The 24,270-nt window shown below is 52.5% G+C and overlaps 10 protein-coding genes across 10 annotated transcripts; 5 read left to right on the plus strand and 5 right to left on the minus strand.

The window, feature by feature from the left end:
- Positions 1–34: 34 nt before the first annotated feature.
- On the plus strand, positions 35–1,369 carry IAQ61_004677 (uncharacterized protein; the record flags this gene model as incomplete). Its single annotated transcript, XM_003839278.1, has 1 exon — positions 35–1,369. The coding sequence occupies one exon, from the start codon at positions 35–37 to the stop codon at positions 1,367–1,369; it is 1,335 nt and encodes a 444-aa protein (XP_003839326.1).
- Positions 1,370–1,702: 333 nt separating this feature from the next.
- Positions 1,703–3,185, minus strand: IAQ61_004678 (uncharacterized protein). Its single transcript, XM_003839279.2, has 2 exons — positions 2,121–3,185; positions 1,703–1,967 (listed from the first exon to the last, which is right to left on the minus strand). The coding sequence occupies exons 1-2, from the start codon at positions 2,220–2,222 to the stop codon at positions 1,746–1,748; spliced, it is 324 nt and encodes a 107-aa protein (XP_003839327.1). The 5' UTR covers positions 2,223–3,185; the 3' UTR covers positions 1,703–1,745.
- A 343-nt stretch (positions 3,186–3,528) lies between these two features.
- Positions 3,529–7,729, plus strand: IAQ61_004679 (uncharacterized protein; the record flags this gene model as incomplete). The annotated part of the gene is made up of 3 exons (XM_066096451.1): positions 3,529–3,576; positions 3,621–6,072; positions 6,120–7,729. 3 exons carry the CDS (start codon positions 3,529–3,531, stop codon positions 7,727–7,729), a joined length of 4,110 nt encoding a protein of 1,369 aa, XP_065953769.1.
- Positions 7,730–8,736: 1,007 nt separating this feature from the next.
- IAQ61_004680 (uncharacterized protein) lies at positions 8,737–10,465 on the minus strand (the record flags this gene model as incomplete). The annotated part of the gene is made up of 3 exons (XM_003839283.1): positions 8,737–8,904; positions 8,968–9,242; positions 9,301–10,465. The coding sequence occupies 3 exons, from the start codon at positions 10,463–10,465 to the stop codon at positions 8,737–8,739; spliced, it is 1,608 nt and encodes a 535-aa protein (XP_003839331.1).
- A 1,232-nt stretch (positions 10,466–11,697) lies between these two features.
- Positions 11,698–12,669, plus strand: IAQ61_004681 (uncharacterized protein; the record flags this gene model as incomplete). The annotated part of the gene is made up of 1 exon (XM_003839284.1): positions 11,698–12,669. The coding sequence occupies one exon, from the start codon at positions 11,698–11,700 to the stop codon at positions 12,667–12,669; it is 972 nt and encodes a 323-aa protein (XP_003839332.1).
- Positions 12,670–14,026: 1,357 nt separating this feature from the next.
- IAQ61_004682 (uncharacterized protein) lies at positions 14,027–15,282 on the plus strand (the record flags this gene model as incomplete). The annotated part of the gene is made up of 3 exons (XM_003839285.2): positions 14,027–14,065; positions 14,123–14,450; positions 14,519–15,282. 3 exons carry the CDS (start codon positions 14,027–14,029, stop codon positions 15,280–15,282), a joined length of 1,131 nt encoding a protein of 376 aa, XP_003839333.2.
- A 796-nt stretch (positions 15,283–16,078) lies between these two features.
- Positions 16,079–18,286, minus strand: IAQ61_004683 (uncharacterized protein; the record flags this gene model as incomplete). The annotated part of the gene is made up of 2 exons (XM_003839286.2): positions 16,079–17,085; positions 17,171–18,286. The coding sequence occupies 2 exons, from the start codon at positions 18,284–18,286 to the stop codon at positions 16,342–16,344; spliced, it is 1,860 nt and encodes a 619-aa protein (XP_003839334.2). The 3' UTR covers positions 16,079–16,341.
- A 559-nt stretch (positions 18,287–18,845) lies between these two features.
- IAQ61_004684 (uncharacterized protein) lies at positions 18,846–21,262 on the minus strand (the record flags this gene model as incomplete). The annotated part of the gene is made up of 2 exons (XM_003839287.2): positions 20,109–21,262; positions 18,846–20,055 (listed from the first exon to the last, which is right to left on the minus strand). The coding sequence occupies exons 1-2, from the start codon at positions 20,492–20,494 to the stop codon at positions 18,846–18,848; spliced, it is 1,596 nt and encodes a 531-aa protein (XP_003839335.1). The 5' UTR covers positions 20,495–21,262.
- Positions 21,263–22,813, plus strand: IAQ61_004685 (uncharacterized protein; the record flags this gene model as incomplete). Its single annotated transcript, XM_066096452.1, has 4 exons — positions 21,263–21,895; positions 22,136–22,192; positions 22,243–22,342; positions 22,394–22,813. Exons 1-4 carry the CDS (start codon positions 21,810–21,812, stop codon positions 22,811–22,813), a joined length of 663 nt encoding a protein of 220 aa, XP_065953770.1. The 5' UTR covers positions 21,263–21,809.
- A 1,019-nt stretch (positions 22,814–23,832) lies between these two features.
- On the minus strand, positions 23,833–24,218 carry IAQ61_004686 (uncharacterized protein; the record flags this gene model as incomplete). The annotated part of the gene is made up of 2 exons (XM_003839288.2): positions 23,833–24,096; positions 24,174–24,218. Coding segments are annotated over 2 exons (309 nt in total), but the record flags the coding sequence as incomplete, so codon positions are not given.
- Positions 24,219–24,270: the final 52 nt, after the last annotated feature.

Genomic DNA, 24,270 nt, shown 5'->3' on the forward strand with positions numbered 1-24,270 from the left:
CCTCCGACTCCTCAATCACAAATGGACAGCGAACATGAAGAGACGACAGAACGTGGCGTTTTCAACACTATTGATCCTTGGCATCATATTGCTATGCGCACGAGACCGAGAGCTTGCGCTTGAAGTGCCTCGATCGAAAAAGGCAATAACAAAAAACGCAAAGGCAAAATCGGACTACACAGTGCTAATAAAGGTTCCTGATGGCCAAGCAAAAGGCGGACATGGAGACGGCGTGGCACTAACACCACTGGCGCCACCCGTAGTCGAAGCTTCCGTACAACCACTTGGAGAATCTGGGGTACCGGACGCAGGCCACGCATTGCCATTGGTAACAGAGAATGAGCAAGAACTCTCTTTGCAACTACCACCGCCATCAGGATCTGGAGCCTTGGAGCACAACCCTAATCTTCCATTCCAGCAAGACTTAGATTTGGAACTACCCCTTACCATCCTCCAAGACTTTGCAACGCGTGCGCCACATAACTACAACCCCAATGGACCCACAACATATGCCTACGCTACTTTTATGGCAACGAGAAATCCATCCATCCATGACCCTTACTTTCTCGCTATCCATTCGCTAATCCACCGCGTTCTCTGGTCCCCGCGTTCGCGCACCTCAAAATACCCCTTCGTCGTATTCGTAAGCGACTACGTAACGGAAGAGCAACGCACGCTGCTCTCCGGCGCAGGCGCAATAGTGCGTGAGCTTGCCCCCGTGATATGGACTCCCAATGTGCCCGGCGTGGAGAAGCGCTGGAAAGACCTGTTTGCGAAGCTCAACATGTGGCGAGAAACCGAATTCGAGCGTATCTTATTCCTAGACGCGGATGCGTTCCCACTTACGAACATCGATGGCATGTTTGACGTTGCACCCGTGCAGCAGTGCGTAGAGGGGAAGTTGCAGGCTGATGATGTGCTAGCGGATGGCACGTCTGTGTGCGAACCGTTTGTCTTTGCGGGTGTAGCGCAGGATCCGTGGAGTGGGACGAGCACAGATGTTAATGTTGGGTCTATGGTTTTTACACCCTCGTTGCGCATGCATGAGCGCTTGTTGCAAAACTATGTTAAGACGGATAAGTACGATTGTCTGATGGCTGAGCAGGCATTTCTCAATTGGCAGTTCAGCAAAGCGGGTCCGTTTCCAGCGACGACGCTGGAGCGGACGTGGGGTGGTGTTTTTCCCAAGGAAGACGAGGACGGGAGCTTGAATGTTGTTCATGAGAAGATTTGGGTGGCGGAGAGTGGGTGGCAGAAGAGGGGGTGGGTGGAGACGTGGGTGGAGATGGTTAAGTATTATGAGAGTGAAGAGTTTGCGACAATGAGGGGGTGGGATGGTCTGGCTGGATCTCAGCTTCCTTCACTGTGAAGCGTTGGAACGGACTGTGTAGATTTTGTTAGGATGTAAGTCACGATAAGAATGCGATTGTATTCATTTCATGTCACTTGTCGTACCGATACAAGTATTGAGTCGTGAATCACATGCGGCAAGTTCTACTATACGATGAAGCTCGACTGCGTTCCAATCTAGCATATCCTGACCCTCAATATGCCGAGTACTCATACCTAGCTCCGCAAACACTACACCAGAGTCCAGCTGTACACTCAATATTTCACATCACATGATCAAAATCAAACGATCACCAAACAACAACAACGTTACAACATAGCCATTCAACCATTTACATCTACACACAGACCCACCACATGCCCTCTCGCCTACCCTAACTCTGCACTCCCCCTTTCTAAAACGCAGTAGGAACCGCCATAACCTTTGCAGGCGCGGTGGCAACACACGCACACACTGCACTGCCACTAGCCTGAACCTCCAAGGCGCCAGGGATACCACAGTTGCCAATCACGCAGTTGATGGCTGAAGACTGGATGGCATCGGAGCTGGTGCAGCGGCAGCGGTAGTCGCCGTCTGTACAGCCGACGGCGGAGGCGGCGGAGGATATGCAGGGGAGCTTTGGGGTGGTTAGGTGGGTATTAGGCGGGAGTGGGAGAGTTGGAGAAGATTGGTGTGAGGGGAGGAATTGGGTTGAAGGTGTTGAGGGTTTTGAGGGATAGTTTGAACAAAGAGGTTGTTGTCAGATGGGAGGAGAAGGGGGCGGACGTACACCGCAGGTGGGAATTGCAGAGGCCGCGGGGTCACAGGCTGTTTGGGCGAGGACGCTGGTTGCGAGGAGGGTGATTGTGGTGATGGTGTTTGTGAACTTCATGGTGAGTTTCTGTGGGGGATCGAATCTGAATTTGAGATGGAAGTGATTATGGTATGAGATCGTGGACTCATTCGCTGGGGAGTTTAAACAGTGATTTCATGAGACTCTTATATGCAGATTTTTGAGGGTGATATCTTTCTCCTTGCGTATAGTGATTGCGTGCATTTCCCCTCACTCTGTATGTTAGATTTTTGCAAGGGATTCCCCTTCTTTGCAGGTGTGGGCATGTTCCATGGATCAACGCCTTGTTCTGCCAAAAGCATGTTCAATGCGAGCTACGGAGGCATATCAGCATTTGGAAGGTAGTCATTGAAAAGGTCGGACGAGTTTTCGACGAGTGGTCCCAAAGCTGGGATAAGTTGCATGAGTTTCCTCGCATCTCCAGCATTACCCCTGTATTGACGTTTATTGAGATGCGGGGAAATGAGGTTCCCCAGGATCAGCTGGGGAGGTGTTCGCTTGTGGACTAACTTGGATCAGGACCATGTAGAAATAATCCGAGGCTTGAGATCCCTTTGCTCGCGAATGCATGTGAAGTGTTCCAAGTTCAAGGGCATGCGTCGAAGTAACGGTGGAGTGTAACGGGTCATTACGGGAGGCAAAGACTGCCAATGTGTGGGTAGGGAGTCCATAACGCGACCGGGAATCGAGCTTGATAATATGGTATATCACTGGTTGAATTAGCTATGCTGTACATCTATGGTACCACATCATAGTTCGGTTCTCGAAACAAGTCGATTACTTGAAGCCTCTGCCCATAGCCATTAGGCCTGCTTCGGACATTATGGCGGCGCGACTGGAATAAATCCACACTTAGATACCGGTAATAGCTGAGGGATAGAACATCGAATTCCACAGGCACAGATGATTGGCCACGGCCTTCTCGGGTACCGGTACGAATGGACGAAGTCTTGCTGTTGCTGTTGAACAAGAACAGTTGCAATTTCGACAGCCTGAATAGCGATGTAGTTGTCAAGACAAGCACTGGCAGAATGATAGCGAGGCTGAACTGGACTGCCGGACTCGAAGTCGGCCCGCGATATCGGAGTTCGGGATTACAAACCACTCTCTGTTACAAACTACCCTATGGCGGGGCAGTGAGAACCCCGCTCCTGTTCATCCTTCGTAGTACTTACGTAGATAATCACACACGTTTCTTCGCGTCTGCTTCCCACCTGTCATGATAACGTGCTGTTTGATCCCACTGAATCTTTCTCTGCCTAGATACCAAGTCGCGCAACATCACCAGTTTTGCAAGCGGGAGCAGGAACACTGTAACCGCCTTGCTAGATAGGCAACCTTTGCCATGGCGACAACACAAATCAGTGGGCGCGGTATCCGCATTGCGATAGATGTATGTGTTCTCGTGGAGCTTTGGAGCCGAATCTGACCACTCAGCGCGGCGGAACATTCACAGACTGTGTCGGGAATCCGGGTACAGGTCGGATGGAAGATGATGTGATTATCAAACTTCTCTCTGTCGACCCCTCCAACTATGATGATGCGCCACTCGAAGGTATCAGGCGTCTGTTATCCAAGTTCACTGGCACTGAAATCCGCCGCGGCCAGCCGCTTGATACGTCCAAAATCGAGAGTATACGCATGGGCACCACGGTGGCTACCAACGCCCTACTTGAGCGCAAGGGTGAAAACATCGCCATGGTCGTGACCAAGGGATTCAAAGACTGTCTGGAGATTGGAAACCAGAGTCGACCAAACATCTTTGCGCTGGATATACGGAAGCCAGAGGTCCTGTACAAGCGCGTCGTTGAAATCGATGAGAGGGTTACACTGGAGGACTACGCCGAGGATCCAGAGAGAACATCGACAGATGCGAAGACGATTGAAGAGGCTGGCCCAGACGCTGAGTTGGTAAGAGGCCTTTCTGGAGAGACAGTCAGGATATTACAAAGACCGCAAGAGGAGGCGATAAGGAGGCAACTGCAAGACGTCTATGACAGCGGCTTAAGAAGCATCGCCGTGTGCTTGATGCATGGATACACGTACCCCAACCACGAAGCCTTGGTTGGGAAGATAGCCAGAGAAATTGGCTTCGAGCATGTCAGTTTGAGTCACGAGCTCATGCCCATGATCAAATTGGTGCCACGAGCAACATCAGCCTGCGCCGACGCATATCTCACACCCGCCATTCGCAAATACATTGATGGCTTCTCTAAAGGATTTGAAGGTGGTCTTGGATCTAAGAGTGTCAAGAAAGAGCAGGGCTCCAAGGGTGCGCGATGCGAATTCATGCAGTCGGATGGTGGGCTAGTCGACGTCGACATTTTCTCTGGACTGAAAGCCATTCTTTCGGGGCCGGCTGGAGGTGTTGTGGGATACGCACTCACATCATATGATTCAGAGACGAAGATCCCTGTCATCGGCTTCGACATGGGCGGGACCAGTACAGACGTGAGCAGATATGGTTCCGGGCGGTACGATCATGTTTTCGAGACAACCACTGCAGGTGTTACTATTCAGTCGCCTCAGCTAGATATCAACACCGTCGCAGCCGGAGGTGGATCACGGCTTTTCTGGAAGAATGGATTGTTTGTAGTTGGGCCTGAGTCTGCTAGCGCACATCCCGGACCAGCATGTTACCGTAAAGGCGGCCCTTTGACCATCACAGACGCCAACCTCTTTCTCGGTCGTCTCTTACCCGACTTCTTCCCCAAAATCTTTGGCAAGAATGAAGATGAGGGCCTGGATGCTACAGCCAGCGAAAAGCTTTTTAAGGAGCTGGCACAACAAATCAATCAGGAAGTAGCTGGCGGTAATAAAGAAAAAGAAATGTCTCTGGACGAGATCGCAAATGGTTTCATCAAGATCGCCAACGAAACGATGACTCGACCTATCCGCAGCTTGACTGAAGCGCGTGGACACGACACTTCCAAACACAGGCTTGCTACTTTCGGTGGCGCAGGAGGACAACATGCGGTTGCTATTGCGGAAGCCCTTGGAATCTCACAGATCCTGATACATCGATACTCGTCTGTGCTATCTGCATACGGCATGGCCCTAGCCGACGTTGTAGACGAACGACAAGAACCTGAGTCTAAAGTCTGGTCCGACCAGAAAGACGTGAGAGAATATCTGCAGAACAAAATGGCCGACTTAAAGAGCAAATCCACCGCCACGCTGAAAGAGCAGGGATTCCGAGAAGAGAACATTCAATTCGAAGAGTATCTCAACTTGAGGTATCGTGGCACAGAGTCTGCTCTTATGATCGTCAAGCCAACAAAGGAAGAAGCGGAGAAAGAGTATGACGGCGATGAGTGGGCGTTTGGCAAAGCTTTTGTCAAGCAGCATGATCAGGAGTTTGGTTTCACGCTACCGGATCGTGATATCATCGTTGACGACGTGCGTGCCCGTGGTATTGGAAAATCATTCCAAGGTCTTGAGAAGAGTGTTGATAAACAGCTCAAGGAAATCACACCGAAGGACCTACCCCGCGATGCAAAGCGATACGATAGTCGTAAAGTCTTCTTCGAGGGTGGTCGTCAAGACACCTCTATTTACAAACTCGAAGATCTGGATGTAGGCGACAGAGTCAGAGGCCCAGCCATCATTGCAGATGGCACACAAACGATTGTTGTAACACCTAGCGCTACTGCGCTTGTTCTTAATACACATGTTGTGATCAACATTGGGGAGAGTGATGGCATGGAGAAGCCAATCGACACAAAAGAGGTAGATCCCATCCTACTCAGCATATTCGCCCATCGCTTCATGGCAATCGCAGAGCAGATGGGTCGGGCACTGCAGAAAACTAGTGTGTCTACCAATGTAAAAGAGCGGTTAGACTATTCTTGTGCACTCTTCGATGAGAATGGCGGGCTAGTTGCAAACGGTAAGTCTTTGCAGTCGTCAAAAAAGTACATAGCTAAAGCTCTGCAGCTCCCCATTTGCCGGTTCACCTGGGCAGTATGTCTACTTGTGTTCGCAAGCAAGCCGCCATATGGAAGGGAAAGCTAAAGAAGGGCGACGTCGTCATGTCCAATCACCCCATGTTTGGCGGAACGCATCTACCTGACATCACGGTCATTACACCTGCCTTTTCTGGAGACAAAATTCTCTTTTATGTTGCTTCACGTGCTCATCATGCAGACATTGGTGGTATCCTACCTGGCTCCATGCCTCCGGCTTCCAAGGAGCTCTACCAGGAGGGCGCTGCCATCAAGTCGGAAAAACTTGTCTCAGAGGGACATTTCAACGAAAAGAGGGTAGTTGAGTTGTTGTTTGATGAACCCGGCCAGTACCCAGGATGTTCAGGAACGCGGTGCTTAAGCGACAACATCAACGATCTCAAAGCACAGGTCGCTGCAAATCAGAAAGGTATCAATTTGATCAGCACACTCATGTCAGATTACGGCGAACAAGTTGTAAAGTTTTACATGACCTCCATCCAAGCCAATGCGGAACAATCCGTGCGCTCTTTACTCAAGGACGTTTACAAACGCTTCGAGGGCCAGGACCTCTCCGCAGAAGAGTTCATGGACGATGGTAGCCCTATTCGTCTGAAAGTTACTATCGACCCAGAGAAGGGCGAGGCCGTTTTTGACTTCACTGGCACTGGGCCAGAAGTCTACGGCAACATCAATGCACCCGAAGCTGTCACGTACTCTGCAATCATCTACTGTCTCCGCTGCCTGATCAGCGAAGATATTCCACTTAACCAGGGCTGTCTCGCTCCAATCCACGTCAAGATTCCCCCACGCTCATTCCTCAGCCCGAGCGCCACTGCAGCTGTTGTGGGCGGCAACGTCATGACATCTCAGCGTGTGACGGATGTAGTACTCAAAGCCTTCAAAGCCTGCGCCGCATCTCAAGGCGACACGAATAACCTTACCTTCGGGTTTGGTGGCACTACCTTGTCCGAGCCAGGCAATGCGGGCTCAAGGAAAGAAACCAAAGGATTCGGATACTACGAAACCATTGCTGGCGGATCTGGCGCAGGGCCAACTTGGAACGGCACGAATGGCGTCCACACGCACATGACAAACACGCGCATCACAGACAGCGAGGTGTTCGAGCGCCGGTACCCCGTCATCCTCCGAGAATTCTCGTTAAGACAAGATAGTGCGGGAATCGGTATGCACAAGGGCGGTGAAGGCGTGATTCGCGACATTGAATTCCGCATCCCGGTCCAGGTCAGTATTCTTAGCGAACGCCGCGTGTACCATCCCTACGGTATGGAAGGAGGTGGAGACGCAGCTTGTGGTCTCAATATCTGGGTAAGAAAGACGAATCGCGGGGTTACGAATGGTGATGCGGCGAAGGGACAGGAAGCGAAGAAGGAAGAGGAGGAGTTTCAGCGTATCAACATGGGCGCGAAGAATACAGCAGCCATGCAGCCTGGAGAGAGAATCATTATACATACACCCGGTGGTGGTGGCTGGGGGAAGAAGGGCGAGCAGAGTCAGTTAGTAGACAAAGTGGACCCGAGGGGCGCGTGGAAGGGTGGGAGTATCGCGGGACGACAGAGTACAGCGGAGGCCAGTGTGTGAAAGAAGGTGATGTATAGTGTGTAAGCTTACATCGTAAGAAGAATTCAACATCGTTATTGTGTATGCTAGGAACAGTAAATCAGCTAGTACGTTTTTCTGAAACAGGTTGTGGGAGTTTCGTTGGAGATCGAAATCTTACTTAGCTGGCGTGATCTGCTGACCAGAAAGCAGCTATCATCCCAGCCATGCTCATTCTCCCTATTACAACCCACGCAGCAACAAGATTTTACAATACAATCACGGATAGCCCTAATGCCCTGGAGAAATTCACCGCACCCACACTTACACCCGTGGCTGACTCCTATACTCTCCAGTCTTTCTCAGATTATGATGCTTCGACAGATCCTTTGCAGCCAGATCCTTTGCAGCCGCTTGGCTTAACGCCAGGCGTTCCGAACTCTATCAACAATCCTCAATAGAGAGGCTGTACATATCGTAAATGATAGTTTCATAACACTAATAAAGACGAAACTTTCAACCGTAGCCAATCTCCAAGCCTCCATCACCTTTCAGCCCATCGCCAAGGATATAGTCTCTCACACTCTCAGAACAGAAGGAAATCCACAAGATGTCGATATATCACGGGCCCATCTTGCCTGGATATTCGAAAATAGGAATGGACCGATGTTGCAGACGATACGAGAGTTCACGCAGCAGCAGATAGCGGATATACAGGACCTTGTTCCATCGAAATTCTACGACGCTAAGTATTTGTACATGAATGATGCCGGTGAGGAATTGCTCATGTTTTACAGCTATCCTGATGCGAAATTCAGGAGGATGAAGGCTATACATAACAAATATCATCCTCCTGGGGTGTACACACACTTGTTGTCTAAAGGGTGGAAGACTGCTGATGCGTGATGGGAAATTTGGTGCACATGTGTTAAGTATCTTAGTACTTCAAGGCATGATCTTCATGAAAGCATGATCATTTCATAGCCTTAACAAGATAATCCACTCTAGCACGCTGTAAAAAGCTAGATTGAAGAGAGATTTACCAAAATTTAAGCGCCTAAGGCTGGCCTTTCGACATATTCGGTAGCCATTTCATACACCATTTCGCCTTCGAACCACGTATTTGTAATCTTTGCATTTGCAAAGTCTCCCTTTGTCAAATCCCTATCCACGGCAATAAAATTGGCCTTCTTTCCCACGCTAATGGAACCAGATACCTATACGCAAAGAGGTCAGAACACTTTACCAAGCACATGTTTTAAAGGGGTGATACAACATACCTTGTCTTTGCCCACTGACGTTGCTCCGTTGATTGTCAGCATTTCCAGTAGGCTCTCCGCGCCAATGATGTCAACGAGGTGTGCGATTGAAGGTAACAGGGGTAGGAACATGCCAAAAGCCCAATCACTGCCGATGGTCATGCGGGTATTTTTTGCTTTGAAGCCGGGGAAATCGTAGACGATTTGGTCTTTGACGTAATCGAACCCGTTGGCGAAGAACATGGCAGGAGACATTTCGGCTGTAACATTGAGGTCCTTGAATCTTCCAAGGTCGTCTGGGCGATAATTTTAGTACCAAATCTTTGTTTCGCAAGAAGCCTGAATATCCCATACCTTTGTGAACCATGCAAGAGTGCGCGACCTCATGGATCGGTCCATTGGGGTTTTGCTTCCTTGCTGCAGCAACGGCATCGAGAGCGAGCCGTGCACCTCCCTCACCCATGGCATGTACCTTACACGTCATGCCTCTCTGATCACATCGAGACAAGAGCTCTGGGAGATCAGGCTGGAGAATGTTAGCCATATCTGGTTTGCCGTCTTTATCCAACCCGGCCTGCTGCAGCACCGCGGGTCCTCCAGGCCCGCCGTCCATCATAAACTTGACAAAACGGGTGTTGACATGCTTGCTGAGGTAGCGTTCTGCGCTCTTGATCAGCTCCTCGGGATCGGCCAATATCTCGCCTGAGAGCCATTCGTTCTTATACAAGATGTGAGTGGAGTAATCCACTTTGAGCTGCCCATCGATGTCAAGTTCGTTGAGTACTTTGAGCATTACAGAGTTTGTTGCGGCTTCCTGGCATGAGGTTACACCGTTGCGATGTAATTCTTTCATCGCACGCTTGAGAGCCTTCTTGAGGTGAGGGATTGATGGTTTTGGAATGGCCATACTGGCGCGTCCCAGTGCTGCTTGACCTCCAATAGTACCAGTTAAGCTGCCGTCTGGTCTACGTTGGTATATCGAGCTCGGGGCATCTGGCTCGTTTTGTACATCGAATCCCGCCTTTTCAAGTGCGGCTGTGTTGAGATATTTCATATGGCCTCCGTATGCATGAATAAACACTGGCCTATCTGGCCATTCTTCGTCTAAGATGGAGCGGTCGTAGTTCTCGATTTCGAGCAAGACACCTATGATCCAGTCCGAAGGACCCGCGTGGTGAGAGCAGCCGCCACAGCCATTTTTCAATTTAGCCACCATCTGGTCGCCGGTGTTGGTAGTAGCAAGGTCCATGAGTATATCGCCGACGAGGTGGAGCCCTGAAACGAACGAGTGCACATGGCTGTCGTGAATTCCTGGCATAATGAATGTGCCGCCCAAGTCGCGGATCACCAAGCCCTGGGCTTGCGCGTTGGCCTTGATCTCTTCACTGCTTCCTACGGCGGCAAATACGCCTTGGGGAGACACGACAAAACCACCAGCTCTTGGTTGGGCTTTATCAACGGTATATATGTTACCATTGACGTAGGCAATGCTGCCCTCTGGATATGCGGATGCCGCCATGGTAATTAATCGATCAGAGTGGTCCGTGTGTTGCAAATGAGAGTGGTACAAAGTCGAATGTACAATTAAGACTGTCTTTGTGACTTTCTGATGGGGATATATATATACACGAGTCAAGGAGCACTGGACATGGCATCGTCCACGGTATGCAGTAGCAATGTCTCCTTCCGAAACTTCCCACCGATTTGGCCGCGATAACATAAACAGGCCGGAAGGCGGGGTAAGAAGACCACGTGTGCGATAGGGGAGGGGGCTCTTCATTGATCAAAAGGAAGAGGCCTGCGTCTTTTGCGTGTTGTTTACTCATCTACGCCATTCACGTCCCGGCGATGGGCGATGGTGTTGCCGTTCCTGGCAACCATTACCCGACCAGGCTTCACTCGCGACGTTGGTACACACCTTTGATCAGTAAACCACTTCTCACGACTGATATTAGCATCCACAACGACCCAGACTTTATGCAATGTACCTAGAGGCTCATCAGACCACATGCTGCTTCATGGCAAGATCTGGGTACGCAGAATCTCCTATCACGTAAAGAGGGGGGAGAAAGGCGGAGTGCCGCCAATCACCGTACCGTTATGTTTCGTCCATGAAGCGGGATGCTAGTCACGTCCTTGGAGCACGGTGATGGCAAGTGGATTTCAACTGTAGGGTACCATAGGTAGTTAGAAGCCACGGTTTGAATAATCACTCAACGAGACATGGACTCTTAGCTATCTACCAATGGATATACTACACCGCACGTGCTCTCCCGTATGTCGTGCATAGTTATTCACCGACTCCGCGTATGTTGCGGTGGTTGACGAGGTTACTAATGTCCGACTCCGCAAAGATCAAGCAATGGAACGGGCTGTTGATTGCCGACTCTGCCTGCCGCCATAACCTGATTCGGCCCGTTTCTGTGCGCTACAATCTCCACTGGTACAGGTTATTTGTCTCCGATTTCGAGTTGCAGACTGAGATACTCAAAAGCGAGCGGTACCGGTAAGATTCATATTTGCTGGGCCCTTGGTCAGAAAGTTATTCGAGGTAGAATCATCGTGCTCCACCATGTTCACATCTATTAATCAGCTTGTCTTGATGGATCTAGTTCTTTCATGCCGCCCGGCACGGATTTGCAACTTACCCGGCATGGACAGTGTTGTTAAGAAGTCAGATTTCCTGCAACGAAGGCTGCAAACAATCATCGAGCTTCGCATATCCCTCACTGCATTCTCAAATCTTCTATCATGGCTTCCAAAACACTCAAACTCGCAGCAGTGCAAGCGTCACCAGTCTTCATGGACCTCACAGGTTCCACTAAGAAAGCTTGCGACTTGATCCGACAGGCTGGCGCGGAGGGTGCCGATGTCATTGGATTCCCCGAGTCATTCATCCCCGGCTACCCTGGCTGGAACCCATTTCTGAGCGACCATAACCCACTCAAGACCGAGCTTTATCTCAGAATGTTCAATAATTCCATGGTGGTGCCTGGGCCGGAAGTGGAAGCGTTGCAGGCTGCCTGCAAAGAGGGCAATATCAATGCTGTTGTAGGCCTTACCGAACGCCATGCCCACTCAAACGCGACACTGTACAATACCCAACTGTTCATCGGCCGCGACGGAACCCTTCTTCAAAAGCACCAGAAATTGGTAGCTACGGTTGGAGAGCGGCTGATTCACGCACCCGGTACTACGGGAACCGCTACGGCTGCACAGACGGATTTCGGTGGACTGAGCGGGCTTATCTGTGGGGAGAATATGAATCCGCTCGCGCAATGGTCTTCCTCACTTAGCTATCCCGTTGTGCATGTGGCGTCCTGGCCTGCATTCATGACTATTGGCTACGAGCTGGATAATATCATCAATGCCGCAGGGGGCGCGCTTTCGTTCTCTATAGGTTCTTTCTTGATTGCCTCCGTCGCCATTGTGGGCGACGACGAGATTGAGGCATACGGTCAGGAACCCGAGCTCCGAGCCTGGCTCAAGGGCGAGCAGAAGAGACACAGGGCTAGGATCTTTGGCCCTGGAGCACAATTGCTTGCACAGGGGTCTGACGATGTTGATGAGGAGCTTGTGTATGCCACTGTTGACCCTGAGCATCTCAAGGCATTCAAGCAGATCTTTGATTGGGCGGGTCATTATCAACGACCTGAGCTCTTTGCGCCTTTGTTCAAGAAACACATTGATTACATGAACGGGGAAAGAAAGGGGACGTCTTGAGTTTCATACTCTTCAACATCCCAGCTGCATGTATCTCAGCCACAGTGAAACCAGAATGCAAATTACCACATTTTAGATGCCCAATCCAAGACATGTATTATGGCTTGCGACGTGCAACTTCGCTATAATCTCATCACCGTGTCGTTTAGAAGTGATGACTAGGACTATTGATGACAAGTCGCAGCGACGGAGGCTACAGGTAGGTAATGGAGCTGTGCCAAGCTGTATATCTCAGATCCCACATGTACATCAAAGGCCACACACTACGTCGTCTTCTTTTCTGCGTATGTAAAGGACGGGGAATAGTCCAAGTACTAAGTTGCAGGATGTCTCGCTTGACACTGAGTCTCAAGCAGATCTGTTTCTGCACGGGAAGTCTAATCTACTTTGCTTTGTGTTGTATGATCATAGTTATCCATCAGACGTTTGGCCCCTTTCTACCAGGACACAAAACACGATAATCCCATACCGGTAGCTGCCGGCCTCTACCAATTTTCTACCGGCTCAAGGTATGAGACGGGTATCATGATCCACTGACAGCGAGTGTCCGTTCCGCAGCCCCGGATATTTCATCGGCGCGGCCCGACTTATACAAGTGCAACAGTGATGAGAGTTGGGATGTCGTGAGGCTTCTGCCATTGGGTCGATTTGTGAATCCACATTGCTCTCTCTCAGTGCAATACGGCCGAGGGCGGCCGTTGATGACAGAGAACAATGGTACTATCCTCAAGCTCACTTCACCAACAACCAATTTAGTTTATACATGCTTCAGACTCCTTGCAAGCCGTACCGTACACTGACCTACTCAACTGCTCAACTGCACATGGCCATCAGCTCACGCCCCAGGATACGCCAAGGGTTGGCGTTGCCCCTTGTCGGCGTCCAGAGACAACGTCGAATTAGTGCCCAACCGGCAATGACGTCTACAGGCGTCGGCTAACGCGCGCTGTTCACTTGCTGAACTTGCGGTCAGCAAATGCCATGTCCGCCATGATGGCTGCGCGACATTTCAAGCAATCACCGGCCTTTTCTATCCTGCACGGCCGATCTCCAGAAACACCCTGTACCGGTACTGCTCGAAACACAGTTGCGTCATCCTCCTCTACGTCCAAGGGCCGGCGGGGCTTTTGCTGCCATGGAGCGTTCACCTTGCGTTCACCAACGGTTCTACTTTGACAGGTGAACTCTCCCAAGGAAAACTAGCAATTCTGGTCACGCTTTTCTGCCTATCCACTTCCATTGTACTTTCGCAGGCGCAAACGTGTTGCCTCCATTCCTCTTTGAAGCGTATCGAGTCTGCGATCAGTCTTTTGCAGTTGGCTTGCTGTGAGCGCGTGCTCACGTACACACCGTGAAGATGAATTACGCATCATGGATTGAGGAGAAGAAGCTCAAGGTAAAGAGCGCAACCCTCATGGTCTCCCTCTAGATACGCGACTAATCGATGGTCAAGCAAACCTTCATCATGGCCACACTAGCTTCAACCCTCGTCGGCACTTTTACGGCCTCCATGGGCCTCTGGGAACGAGTGCATGACCGACGCCAAGCGCACAAGCAGAAGATTCGCGACACAAAACAGGACAGCGAGATCAAGCAACTGCGCGACCAATTCGAGAGAGCGCAGCACGAAGCAGACGGACGTCAACAGGAGATTGACAGACTGAAGAACGGGGGCGGCCGCGATGACCCTGGGAGGAACTTTGAGAGAGACGGCATGATGATTCAACGCATGTATGACGAGGCCTATGGAAGAATGGGGAACCGATTTGCACAGGGCGATGGTATGTTGTGCCTGATTTTCTGCAGAGTGCGAGCAGCTTGTACTCGTGTACTGACTGTATCCTTCCAGCCATTGTCGAGAACCAACTCCAGGCACAGATCATTTCTCTCCAACAAACCGTCATCAACGTCCTCCAAGACGCCCTCTACAACGACCGGCAACTCACCCATGCCGACATGTCAAAACTAGTCGCCGCTTCGAATTTCGCGCGGGACGAATCCCTAGAAGCGATGAGACAAGCCCAACAACGACTCGGATCCAACCACGGCTCCATCCGCTCCTCTTCCCCCCCACACTCCCTCGCCTTACCCCCCAAGCGCACATCAACCGTCCTCGTCAACGGCCCAGACCACCTCTTCTGCCGCTACAGCCTCGAACTCCAATACCTCCCCAACAAGCCCCTCGCGTCGACCTTTGCCCCCGCCGGATCCTGCCAATGCCCCGCCTGCGGCCTCCGCCTCGACGTCACAGCCGAAGACTTCTGGATGATCGGCAAGCGCACGCCCATGACCATCCTCGACCAGGGCTACGAGACGGAAATCACAGAGACGCGCGAGTTTCGCCTCGGGCAGCGATTCGTGCTCAAGTGCCACACGCCCGAGGGCGAGTATGCGTGCACGATTTGCAATAAGCACCGCGACGTGGATGCGATTTGTCGGACGGTCGAGAGCTTGGTTAAGCATGTGGGGACGTTTCATGGGGTCGAGGAGTTGGAGGCGGAAGGGGATCTGAGGGAGGTCAAGGTAGATACAAGAAGGCTGAGTTTGCCGGCGCCCCGGGCACACAGTCCGTCGACGTTTAGGGCGAGGGAACTGGTGGACGAGTATCGGTAGAAGGGTAGGGTATACTTTGTTTCTGGCACGAGGGGGGGGTGGGATTTTGAATGTCGATTGTAATCACGGGCGGGAGTTTCATTGTAAGGCGCTAGGTGGTGCGGTGTCTTCAAGATACATGATGAAGATGTACGAATGACGAAATAACGATTCAATTCCGAATATAGTTTCCAGAGATCACTAAAGTATCATCATTAAACTCCTTGCTCCAATCTCGCAAATCATCCCCCTTCAACACAAATTCTCGCAACATACGGTAGGCATCGAGCACCACCCACCCCCAAAATCCCCACTCATCCCCCCTCTAACCCTCTTCCCTTGATAAATCCCTCCCCCCCAACACCACACAACAGTTACCCACAAACCCGCCCCCGTCCCCATCTGCACAAGCCCACCACACCCCCAAACCTCAACCAAACCCCTCTCCCACACCCCCACACCCATCCCCATTCAAATCACAGTGCCGATACCCCGGAAAAAAACATACTGCATCATGCCGGCATGGCTACAAGGGGAAAGTGGGGTGGGGGACAGAGGATTTCCGGGGTGGGGTGGGAAGATCCGATACGTCATTACCAGCTAACAAACGCCGGACATACAAGACATAAAACAGCACAGCCAAACATAAAGGACGCTGGATTTAGGAAGGGACATGTTGGTGGGGTGGGGATGTTGGTGGGGTTGTTGTGGGAGGTAGTGGTGTGGTTGGGGCCATGTTATCACATGTAGCTACCAACTTGTGTGCTTTTTGAAAGTATGCGTATGCATGTGTGTGTGTGATATTAAAGAATGGGGTTATTTCATGGATACAATGTTTTTTATTGTCATGTTCGTATTTAAGCTTCAGCTCCATCTCCATTTCCATCGTCCTCAACACATCCCTATCCGATACAAACCCCGGCATTATAAATCCCGTGTTTCCGTCTTCTCTGCTCAGAAAACCACACCACCGGTATACATCTCACATCCGTTCTCCTCGTACATTAAATCCTCATGATGTGATAAAACATAATCATTGATATACCACAAACTTCCATTTTCACCCTGCTCTGAACAAGTCTACGCCCCACCGTCCCCTCTCCCCCCCGCTCCCACCTCTCCAGTAGCATTCTCCTGCCCAGCACCGCCCTTGTGCCCAGCACGATACACCACACTGCTCTTGGGCACAACCTTCCACTCCCTCGTATCCACCGCCCGATCCAGCCCGCAACTCCTGCCCTGCCAGCCGGTCCCCCTTAGCCCCCTCGCCACGTTCCAAGCGCCCGTGATACAATCATTGACGCCGACGCCATTGACCTGGTTGCCCACGAGTCTGAGCTTGCCCTTGAATTCCTGGGATAGGGTGTGCGCGAGGTCAGCCAGGCGGTCGGCGTAGCCGAGGGTGTACTGGGGGATGCAGTCTCTTGACAGATTGGCAATGTGGGTGACGGGCTCTTCGGTGATGCCGAGGTGGCGTTGCAGCAGGGCGCGGGCATTTTCCACGCCTTCTTCTGCCGTGGGGAAGTCGGGCCAGCCGTCCCACCAGTGGCCGCCCATCATGACGGTGAGTTTGGTGCCCGGGGCGCTGTCCTGGCCTGAGACGCCGTAGCTGTCGAAGATGACGCCGAGGGCGCGCTCTGGGTTCTGCTCAAAGGGAATGGATTGCGGGATTAGGTAGCCGAAGCCTTGGACAGGGAGGAGAGAGGCGGGGGGTGTGGCGAAGTAGAGATTTACGGTTTGGACCGTGACGTAGGGAGTCAGGCCGGGATCGCGGAGGGTGGAGATGGCGAGGTCAAAATTTTGTGTTGTTTGGGAGTCAGGGGGCTATAGAATGGGTGTTAGCGGCGTGGTTTGGTTTGGGAGAGGATTTGTCGTGGGAGATGGCATGCAAAGAGGGAGGTAAACGTACACCAGAAGTCACTTGTACACCCATACCCCCTTTGACAGGTTTAAAGTCTTGAATTGGTGCTTCAGTCCTAATCTCGACATTCCCCTTGCTCGTCACCGCATCCTTCAGACTCTCCACCAACATCTGCAAGCCACCTTTGAACGTAAACATGGCTGCATTGTTCAGATTCTTTGCAAACTGCTCGTCGAGGTCAATTTCCTCCTTCAGCGCTTGCGCCACCTCATAGTCAGTAGGATGCACAATGCTCATAGTTTCAGGTGCACTATTCTGCATCTTCATGAACCCGGCAATGGCACTACCATAGCGTGCCTCGAGCGCCCAAGGTACGCCAAATAGTGTGCGCGCCGAAAGTTGATGCACGTCGCCAGCATAGATGCCATGGAGGCCAGCAGATACCAGATTGTCTGCCAGTCTCTTATCGAAGCGGCGGGCAATGAAGTGGCCAATCGTTTCGTCGGTCATACTGGAAGGACGTGGCTCCAGCATGGGATCATTGAGTAGACCCGAGATACCAGCCATGATACCTGTCCGCCACAACGAGAAGACCTCGCTGAAAGAAGGTATTCCAGTAGGAAGGCGATTGAGGCAGTCGGGATAGTATATGTAACGATTCCTTGCGCCGGGCTGATCTTTGGTCGTGTACGTGACTTGGTCAATGAGACCGAGTTCTTGAATGAGCGATGCGGTGGCTGTCGAGTTGCGTAGGGTTCGAGGACCCTGCTCGAAAACGACATCCTGGCCATTGCCCAAGTCCACCCGTTTGGTCTTGATCCATCCGCCAATCTCTTTGCCTGCTTCGAAGACGGTGATTTTGGCGTCTGGGAATTCCTTGCTGATGAAGTATGCACTGGACAGTCCTGCGATGCCACCACCAAAAACGGCTATGCTCTCAGGTGATGATGAACTTGTCTCGACAGAGCTGTAATTCCGTTGTTGGATACAGGGCGCATACAGCGCTGTTGAACGTGGTTGGAGGAGGGGTGATTGCCGTGGCTGTTGTGGCTGCAGCGGCAGTGTGGAGAGTCGTGTGTGCGGGCGGGCGGCTGCAAAGGGTCGACCACCAGCAACGAGTCGACGTGTCAATGTCGACGGCGCATGGCTGCTCTTGAGTAGCATTGCCGTAGCTGTGCGGCAATGGCTGGTGCGTGGACAATTGCGCGTCGTCGTGTCGAGCAATGGTGGGCGGGTTGGTGTCTCGACAAGTCCGAGCTCGCGCCGCTATGTGTGGCGTCATCGACTGTGAGCTCTCAGCTCTCGGCCCTGTTTCATCTTCAACCCCCAAGATCTTCATATTCCAGTGAAGCAATTTCTTCGATGCTGTACATAGTACTAGGTAGCATGCATTCGGGTGGGGATGCAAGAACATGACGCCAATCAACATCATGTCCTGTCTGCTGCAATAGACCCAGTAAGCACATGGAAAAGAGTGGCATCACAGTGGCACAAGACAATCGTGTTACAAGAGATAGCAGCCCATCAGCCGCAAAAGAGACCAAATATTCGATTTTCCGAAACAGGAAATGCCTCCTCGTCGTCAGTAGGCCATGTCGATACGCATCTTCCCTACACATCCCATGGCAACCCATATCCAGAACCTATAGTACATACGCCCTTCTTCTTTTGCTTCCCTTTTTCATCCCAGGTCCATAATATCCTCCCCTGAATGGCCTCTCCTCTATGATCCTACCGCCGCCGGCTCCCCGCCCTGGACCTGATTCTGATTCTCATTCTCAGTCTGGTTCTGGCCAGGAATGATGAGCTCCTCCTGTTGGTTCTCATCTATAAACTTCCTCTCGCTGACGTGCTCGCCCTCTTTGGGAGCGACCCATACGTTCGTACTGTTCTTCTTCTGCCCGGGCGCATGTTTATACGGACAGCGTACATTCAGACAGGGGTTAAACTTGCACATGACGGTGCTGTGGCCGAATGTGCAGCCCTCGACGGTGCAGTCGGCTCCGTTCCTGCAAGGGGCCTTGGTAGGATGCTTATAAGGGCAAGACGAAGGATCGCGGCAGTTGGGCCAAAAGGCACATTCTTGCTCCGACTGGAACTTTTGTCGCTGTGCTGGTGAAGGATGCTTTCCAACACACTTCTTGTTCTTGCACGCGGCGCCATAGTCGCACGTGTCCTTCATGTCGACAGGTGTTCCGGGAATGGCGGCAGGCGATTGGTGAACAAAGGCGCAGTCTGGGTTGGAGCATCGGAGGTTGAACTTGCACATGGTGGCTGAAGGTTCTGGCCGCGTGTGCTCAATCTCCATACCATCGCCATTCTCTGCTGCGGGCCCTTCACCCATGGTTTCATCTTGACCGTCCTTCTTGACAAAGGCCTTTGCATTTGGGTTCATGCCTCTGCCGCCCTGGGGCCGGTCCATGCGCTGATGCAGTGGCTTCTTGGATGCGTTGCGGTGGTTTCCACCATTGAAGTTGGGGTTGACAAAAGCCGTGGGGTTGCCGCCAGAGAAGATTTGCTGCATCATTTGCGCTTGCTGCTCATACATTTGCATCAGGGCCATTTGTTGTTGCGGGTTCAACATGCCAGGCACTGGCTGACCATTGGGAGGCATCCCAGGCATTGGAGGCATACCGCCCATGTTCATATTGTTCATGCCGCCCATGTTCATGTTCGCGTTAGCCATGCCTCGACCGTTGGCCATGGCCTCGATACCGCGACCAAGGTTCTGGCCACGGGGGCCCTTGGGTGGGTCGCGAGCATGTGAGTTAATCCGACCGACACCTCCGCCGGCGCCGCGCACGCGATGCAAGGCCGAGTCGTCATGGCGGTTCATGTTCTTGTTCATCTGGTTGAGCATGTTGCGCCCACCGCGCGCCGGTCGTGATGGTTGTGCGTTGCTGCCGTTGCGCATTGCTTTTGGACCAGTGGGGCTGCGGCCGTGGTTAGTCGTTGCAAGGAGCGAAAGAGCGGGCGGTGAACATACATGGTGCCCTGTGAATCGTTGCCTTCCATCTCCATGTCTCCGCCGCTCGCCTCAGCCTCTTGGGGGGCCTCCATCTGGGTCTCGACACTTTGCGCAACCGGTGCCTCACCAGCGCTCAACTGCCGCTTCAGAATCTCAATCTGCTCGAATAGCCACTGCGCAAACTGCTGCGTCTCTGTGTTCTCGGGACCCAAGTCGAGCAGATCGTTGGAGAGCTCGGCAGCGACCTGTGCCTCATTCTTGTCGTTAGCAAGCATGAGCAGGATGTACTCGAACAGCGTCGTGTCGTCGCCGCCCGTAGTCCAGCCAAACTCGGCGAGCTTGGGCTGCACCAGGTTCTGCAGCTGGACGGCCAGCGGCGACTCGTTGGAGAAGTCGACTGCCATGGTGGCGGGTGGTGACGGTGTGGTGCGGCGAGTTTTTTTGTCGCGCGAACGCGGGCTGCGGGTGTGAAGAGAGATCTGGCTGAACAAAGGGAGTCAGTCAGTCACAAGAGGTGACGCGACTTCCTGCAGCAGATGATTATCGCGCTCTTGCTATCGGACGGTTGCCTGAGATCGGAGACCTGTGGTGTTGGAAAGAAGGCGCGTTTGGGGGGTGGGTAAAGGGTGTAAGGGTGTGGTTGGTTGGTGGGTTGGTTGACTTTGGTTGTCTTTGAAGGCTTCTGCAAGTGTTTGGCGAGCGCTGGTTTCAAGCTCTGCTTGGCAATCAGCGTTCGATACTTGCGGCTCCGGCACATTTGCCTTGGGTCCGTACAGACTCTACACCCTCGGCCACCATACCGGCGGTACCAGTTCGCCATACTACTGAGTGTGTCTGACGGAGATATTGCTAGGTCTGTTTACTAAACGATGATGTTGTTACCTTGGGCATATTGTGTATCAAGTACACTGTCATCCAATCAGAGGAAATCCCCCCTTATTTTTTTTCATTCGGCTCGAGTACTGTTGGAAGGATATTTACATTTCTCAAGGCTATGCCATCTATCGTTCATGTTCATGATAATCAGCAGCCTGTATGAGCGACCTATAGAGGACGAACTACAAGGGGACTGGATCTAGTACATGGACTGGAGTATTATGTGGATGCCTCACTGGATCAACATGTTATCGCTCGCTGTGAACACAGTACCTACGAATCACAGAAAGTTGACATGTTTGTACTGGTATGGTATTGTGTGTATACATATATAGGTATAAATCCATGTATTTGTATGGCCAACCCCCCAACCTACCGCAGTCTTCCAGAAGCTTCAGCCACTCTGCCGCACTCACATTGGAGAGCGCGCAGTCGCACGACATGGCTCTGCAAGCTTGGAAAGACGACAGCTTCGAACATCGTGACATGGCTTTTGTAGACAATCAAAAGACAAATCCTTGAATCGCAGCAGCTCTTCACAACGAAGACAGCACTGTACTAGACTGTTCAAACACAGCGTTTGTACATGGCCGGGCCACGACAGTCGCCGTCGATGCGTGCGAAGATGTTGCCAAGACATGGCCCCTGCGCAATTTCTCCCATGGCTTTTTGTCCGCTTGCACTCTGCCCTCACCAAAATCAACACAAGCTCAACACCACCACCACCACCACCACCACCACCGCCATCATCTCCACCACCCCGTCGACCTGACTTGTCTCGACTAATACGCTTACTCCCGCGCTTCCCTATACCCAGCACACCTCTCCCCACTAGTATACATCATGTCTCGCGGCGGCGGCACCACGCTCTACGTCACCGGCTTTGGCCACGGCACCCGCGCGCGCGACCTTGCGTACGAGTTCGAACGGTACGTCCTATAGATCCCACGCCCATGTCCACCCCGACCTCAACCCTCCCCTCCTCCACCCGTTCCCCATAATCCGTCGCATTCTGCTGCGATGACGTTCATCAAGCACGAGATTGCTCGGCCCGCGCCTTCCCTTAGCACTCGCGCGCCTCCCGCACGCGCTCAGGCAACCGCTGCTCCCTCGTCCGATCCCTCGACACACCATCTTGAAGTAAACGACCGTATCTAATAACGTTCAAGTTATGGCCGCCTTGTCCGCTGCGACATTCCCGCCCCTCGCTCGGCGTCCAGTAGGCTGTGAGTTCGCCTTGTCCGACGTGGGGAGCCAGGCTCTAACAGACCAGCAGCTTCGCCTTCGTCGAGTACGAGTCGCGCCGTGATGCCGACGATGCGTACCACGAGATGCATAACAAGCGTATCGGCCGCGACGACTTGTTGAAGATCGAGGTCTGTCGACGTGTTTCCTGCTTCCACAGGTCTCTAGCTAACGAAGCATAGTGGGCTCGTACTCCTCCATCCGCCTCGTGGCGATTCGACTCTGGCCGCGATGCTCCCCGTGGCGGACGTGGCTCTGAGCGTGGCGGTGACCGTGGCGATCGGTCTGACCGTGGTGATCGCGGCGTCCGCTCTCCACGTCGCCGCAGCACCTCCCCTCGTCGGGAGCGTGGCGCTTCTCCCCGCAAGGACGACCGTCGTGAGCGCGACTATGACCGCCGTGACCGTGATAGGACTAGGAGCCCCGTTGATGGCGACCGCGAGATGAAGGACGTCCGCGATCGTGAGGATGACCGTGGCGACCGCGAGCGCGTCGAGCGCGAGCGTGACGACAGGCGTGACCGTGAGCGTGAGCCCGGCGCCGAAGTCGAACCCGCCCGTAAGAGTGAGATACCCATGCACGTCAAAGGCGAACTCTTCTGATCAGCGACACAGTCGACTCCCCTCCCCCACCACCTGCGCACGAGGATCTGGACGTGGCTGAGTAGAGGGAACTACTGCGTTTTGCGCAGACAGTTTCCGGACTACGGCTGCTGTTCATCTAACAGATTGGGAGCGAGAGGTGAATAAATTGGTACAGCATGGAGGCTTTGGAAGCGGAGAGTCGGGTGGTTGGGGTTGATATTTACTTCTCGAGTGGAGGCTAGAGTAACCTCTACGTCCTGCCACGGCGTTAATCAGATCAGCAGTCGAGACGCTCGATTCGAATCTTCTCTTGCGAACGACTTCGGCGAACTATATGCGATTCGGTTTCTTCCACGTACTCTTCGGTCGAACGGTCGATATCGATGCGATTCCTTTTACGTGTACAATATCCGACCGAAATTTGAGTCGTCGACCACTTTGTCTCCCCCTCCCCCCAACCTACCCCCGTCGTTGCCCTTCGGTTGCCCCCCCGTCCATCTCCCCGATGCTCCACGACGCCCTCATTCCCGATGCGATGTTCACTTGCTCCGAGGTTTGTATATTTCCCATCCTGTTCCCCTAGCTATTCGCCGTGCCCCGTGATGCCGCTTCGTCGATTGCCCCAGTTCATTTATGTAATCAGCATTTGAGCAGATATCCAATGAAAACTCGATGCATAAACATGAGGATGCGTGCCACGTCAACTTTTCTGATGTGCATTTGTATACTTTATAAATAAATGGGTCACACGGCCACGAGACAGACTGATGATTCATCTGTTGAACTGTGCTATTATTCCCCTTTCTGGCTCATTTGCAGTCTTGGGTAGACGCGCGAGCCCTCTCGCTCCCACAACGGGCATAGCCCGCATTGCGCGTCCGCCACTTGTTTTTTCGACTCAGCCACGCTGCGCTGCGACACGAACGGTACGAGAAGGTAAAGGGACGGACGCGCCTTCTGCTTGATTATTCCTGCACTCGCTCTTCCTCTCTTCCCCTCTCCCTCGACAATTGACAATTGAACAAACAAAAACTTACATTGTGATCTTTTTGCCCCCTTTTCATCAACCTGATTCCCAGCTTTTCGCAGCTTTGGCAGCTTTCACAGCTTGACCACTGTTCATCTGACCAGGGCCCTGACGCCCTCTTCGGGAAAAGCGAAAAGTGATTGGGACCTTGGCCGACGCCGACGACAACGTACGACGACCCCCCCCCCCCCCTCCCAGCGGCAAACGGCAACGGCGCAACACAGGCTATTTGAGCGAGAGCGGCGCTATTGATCGCGTCTTGTGCTAGCACGGTCTTGGGCCAACGTCAGCTGCAAACGATTGTAATTAGTTTGGACCTTGTTTGGCTTGGTTGTTGAGTTAGTGGTTTACAAGAGAGAGAGAGAGAGAGAGAGAGAGTGCGTGTCGTTCTTGCATCCATCGTCACTGTACTGCTTGCTTGCTCGCTCGTCAAAGGCCTCTTCGCTTT

This window comes from Plenodomus lingam, assembly GCF_022343315.1.
Source record: "Plenodomus lingam strain CAN1 chromosome Unknown contig_19, whole genome shotgun sequence".
Lineage (NCBI taxonomy): Eukaryota > Fungi > Ascomycota > Dothideomycetes > Pleosporales > Leptosphaeriaceae > Plenodomus > Plenodomus lingam.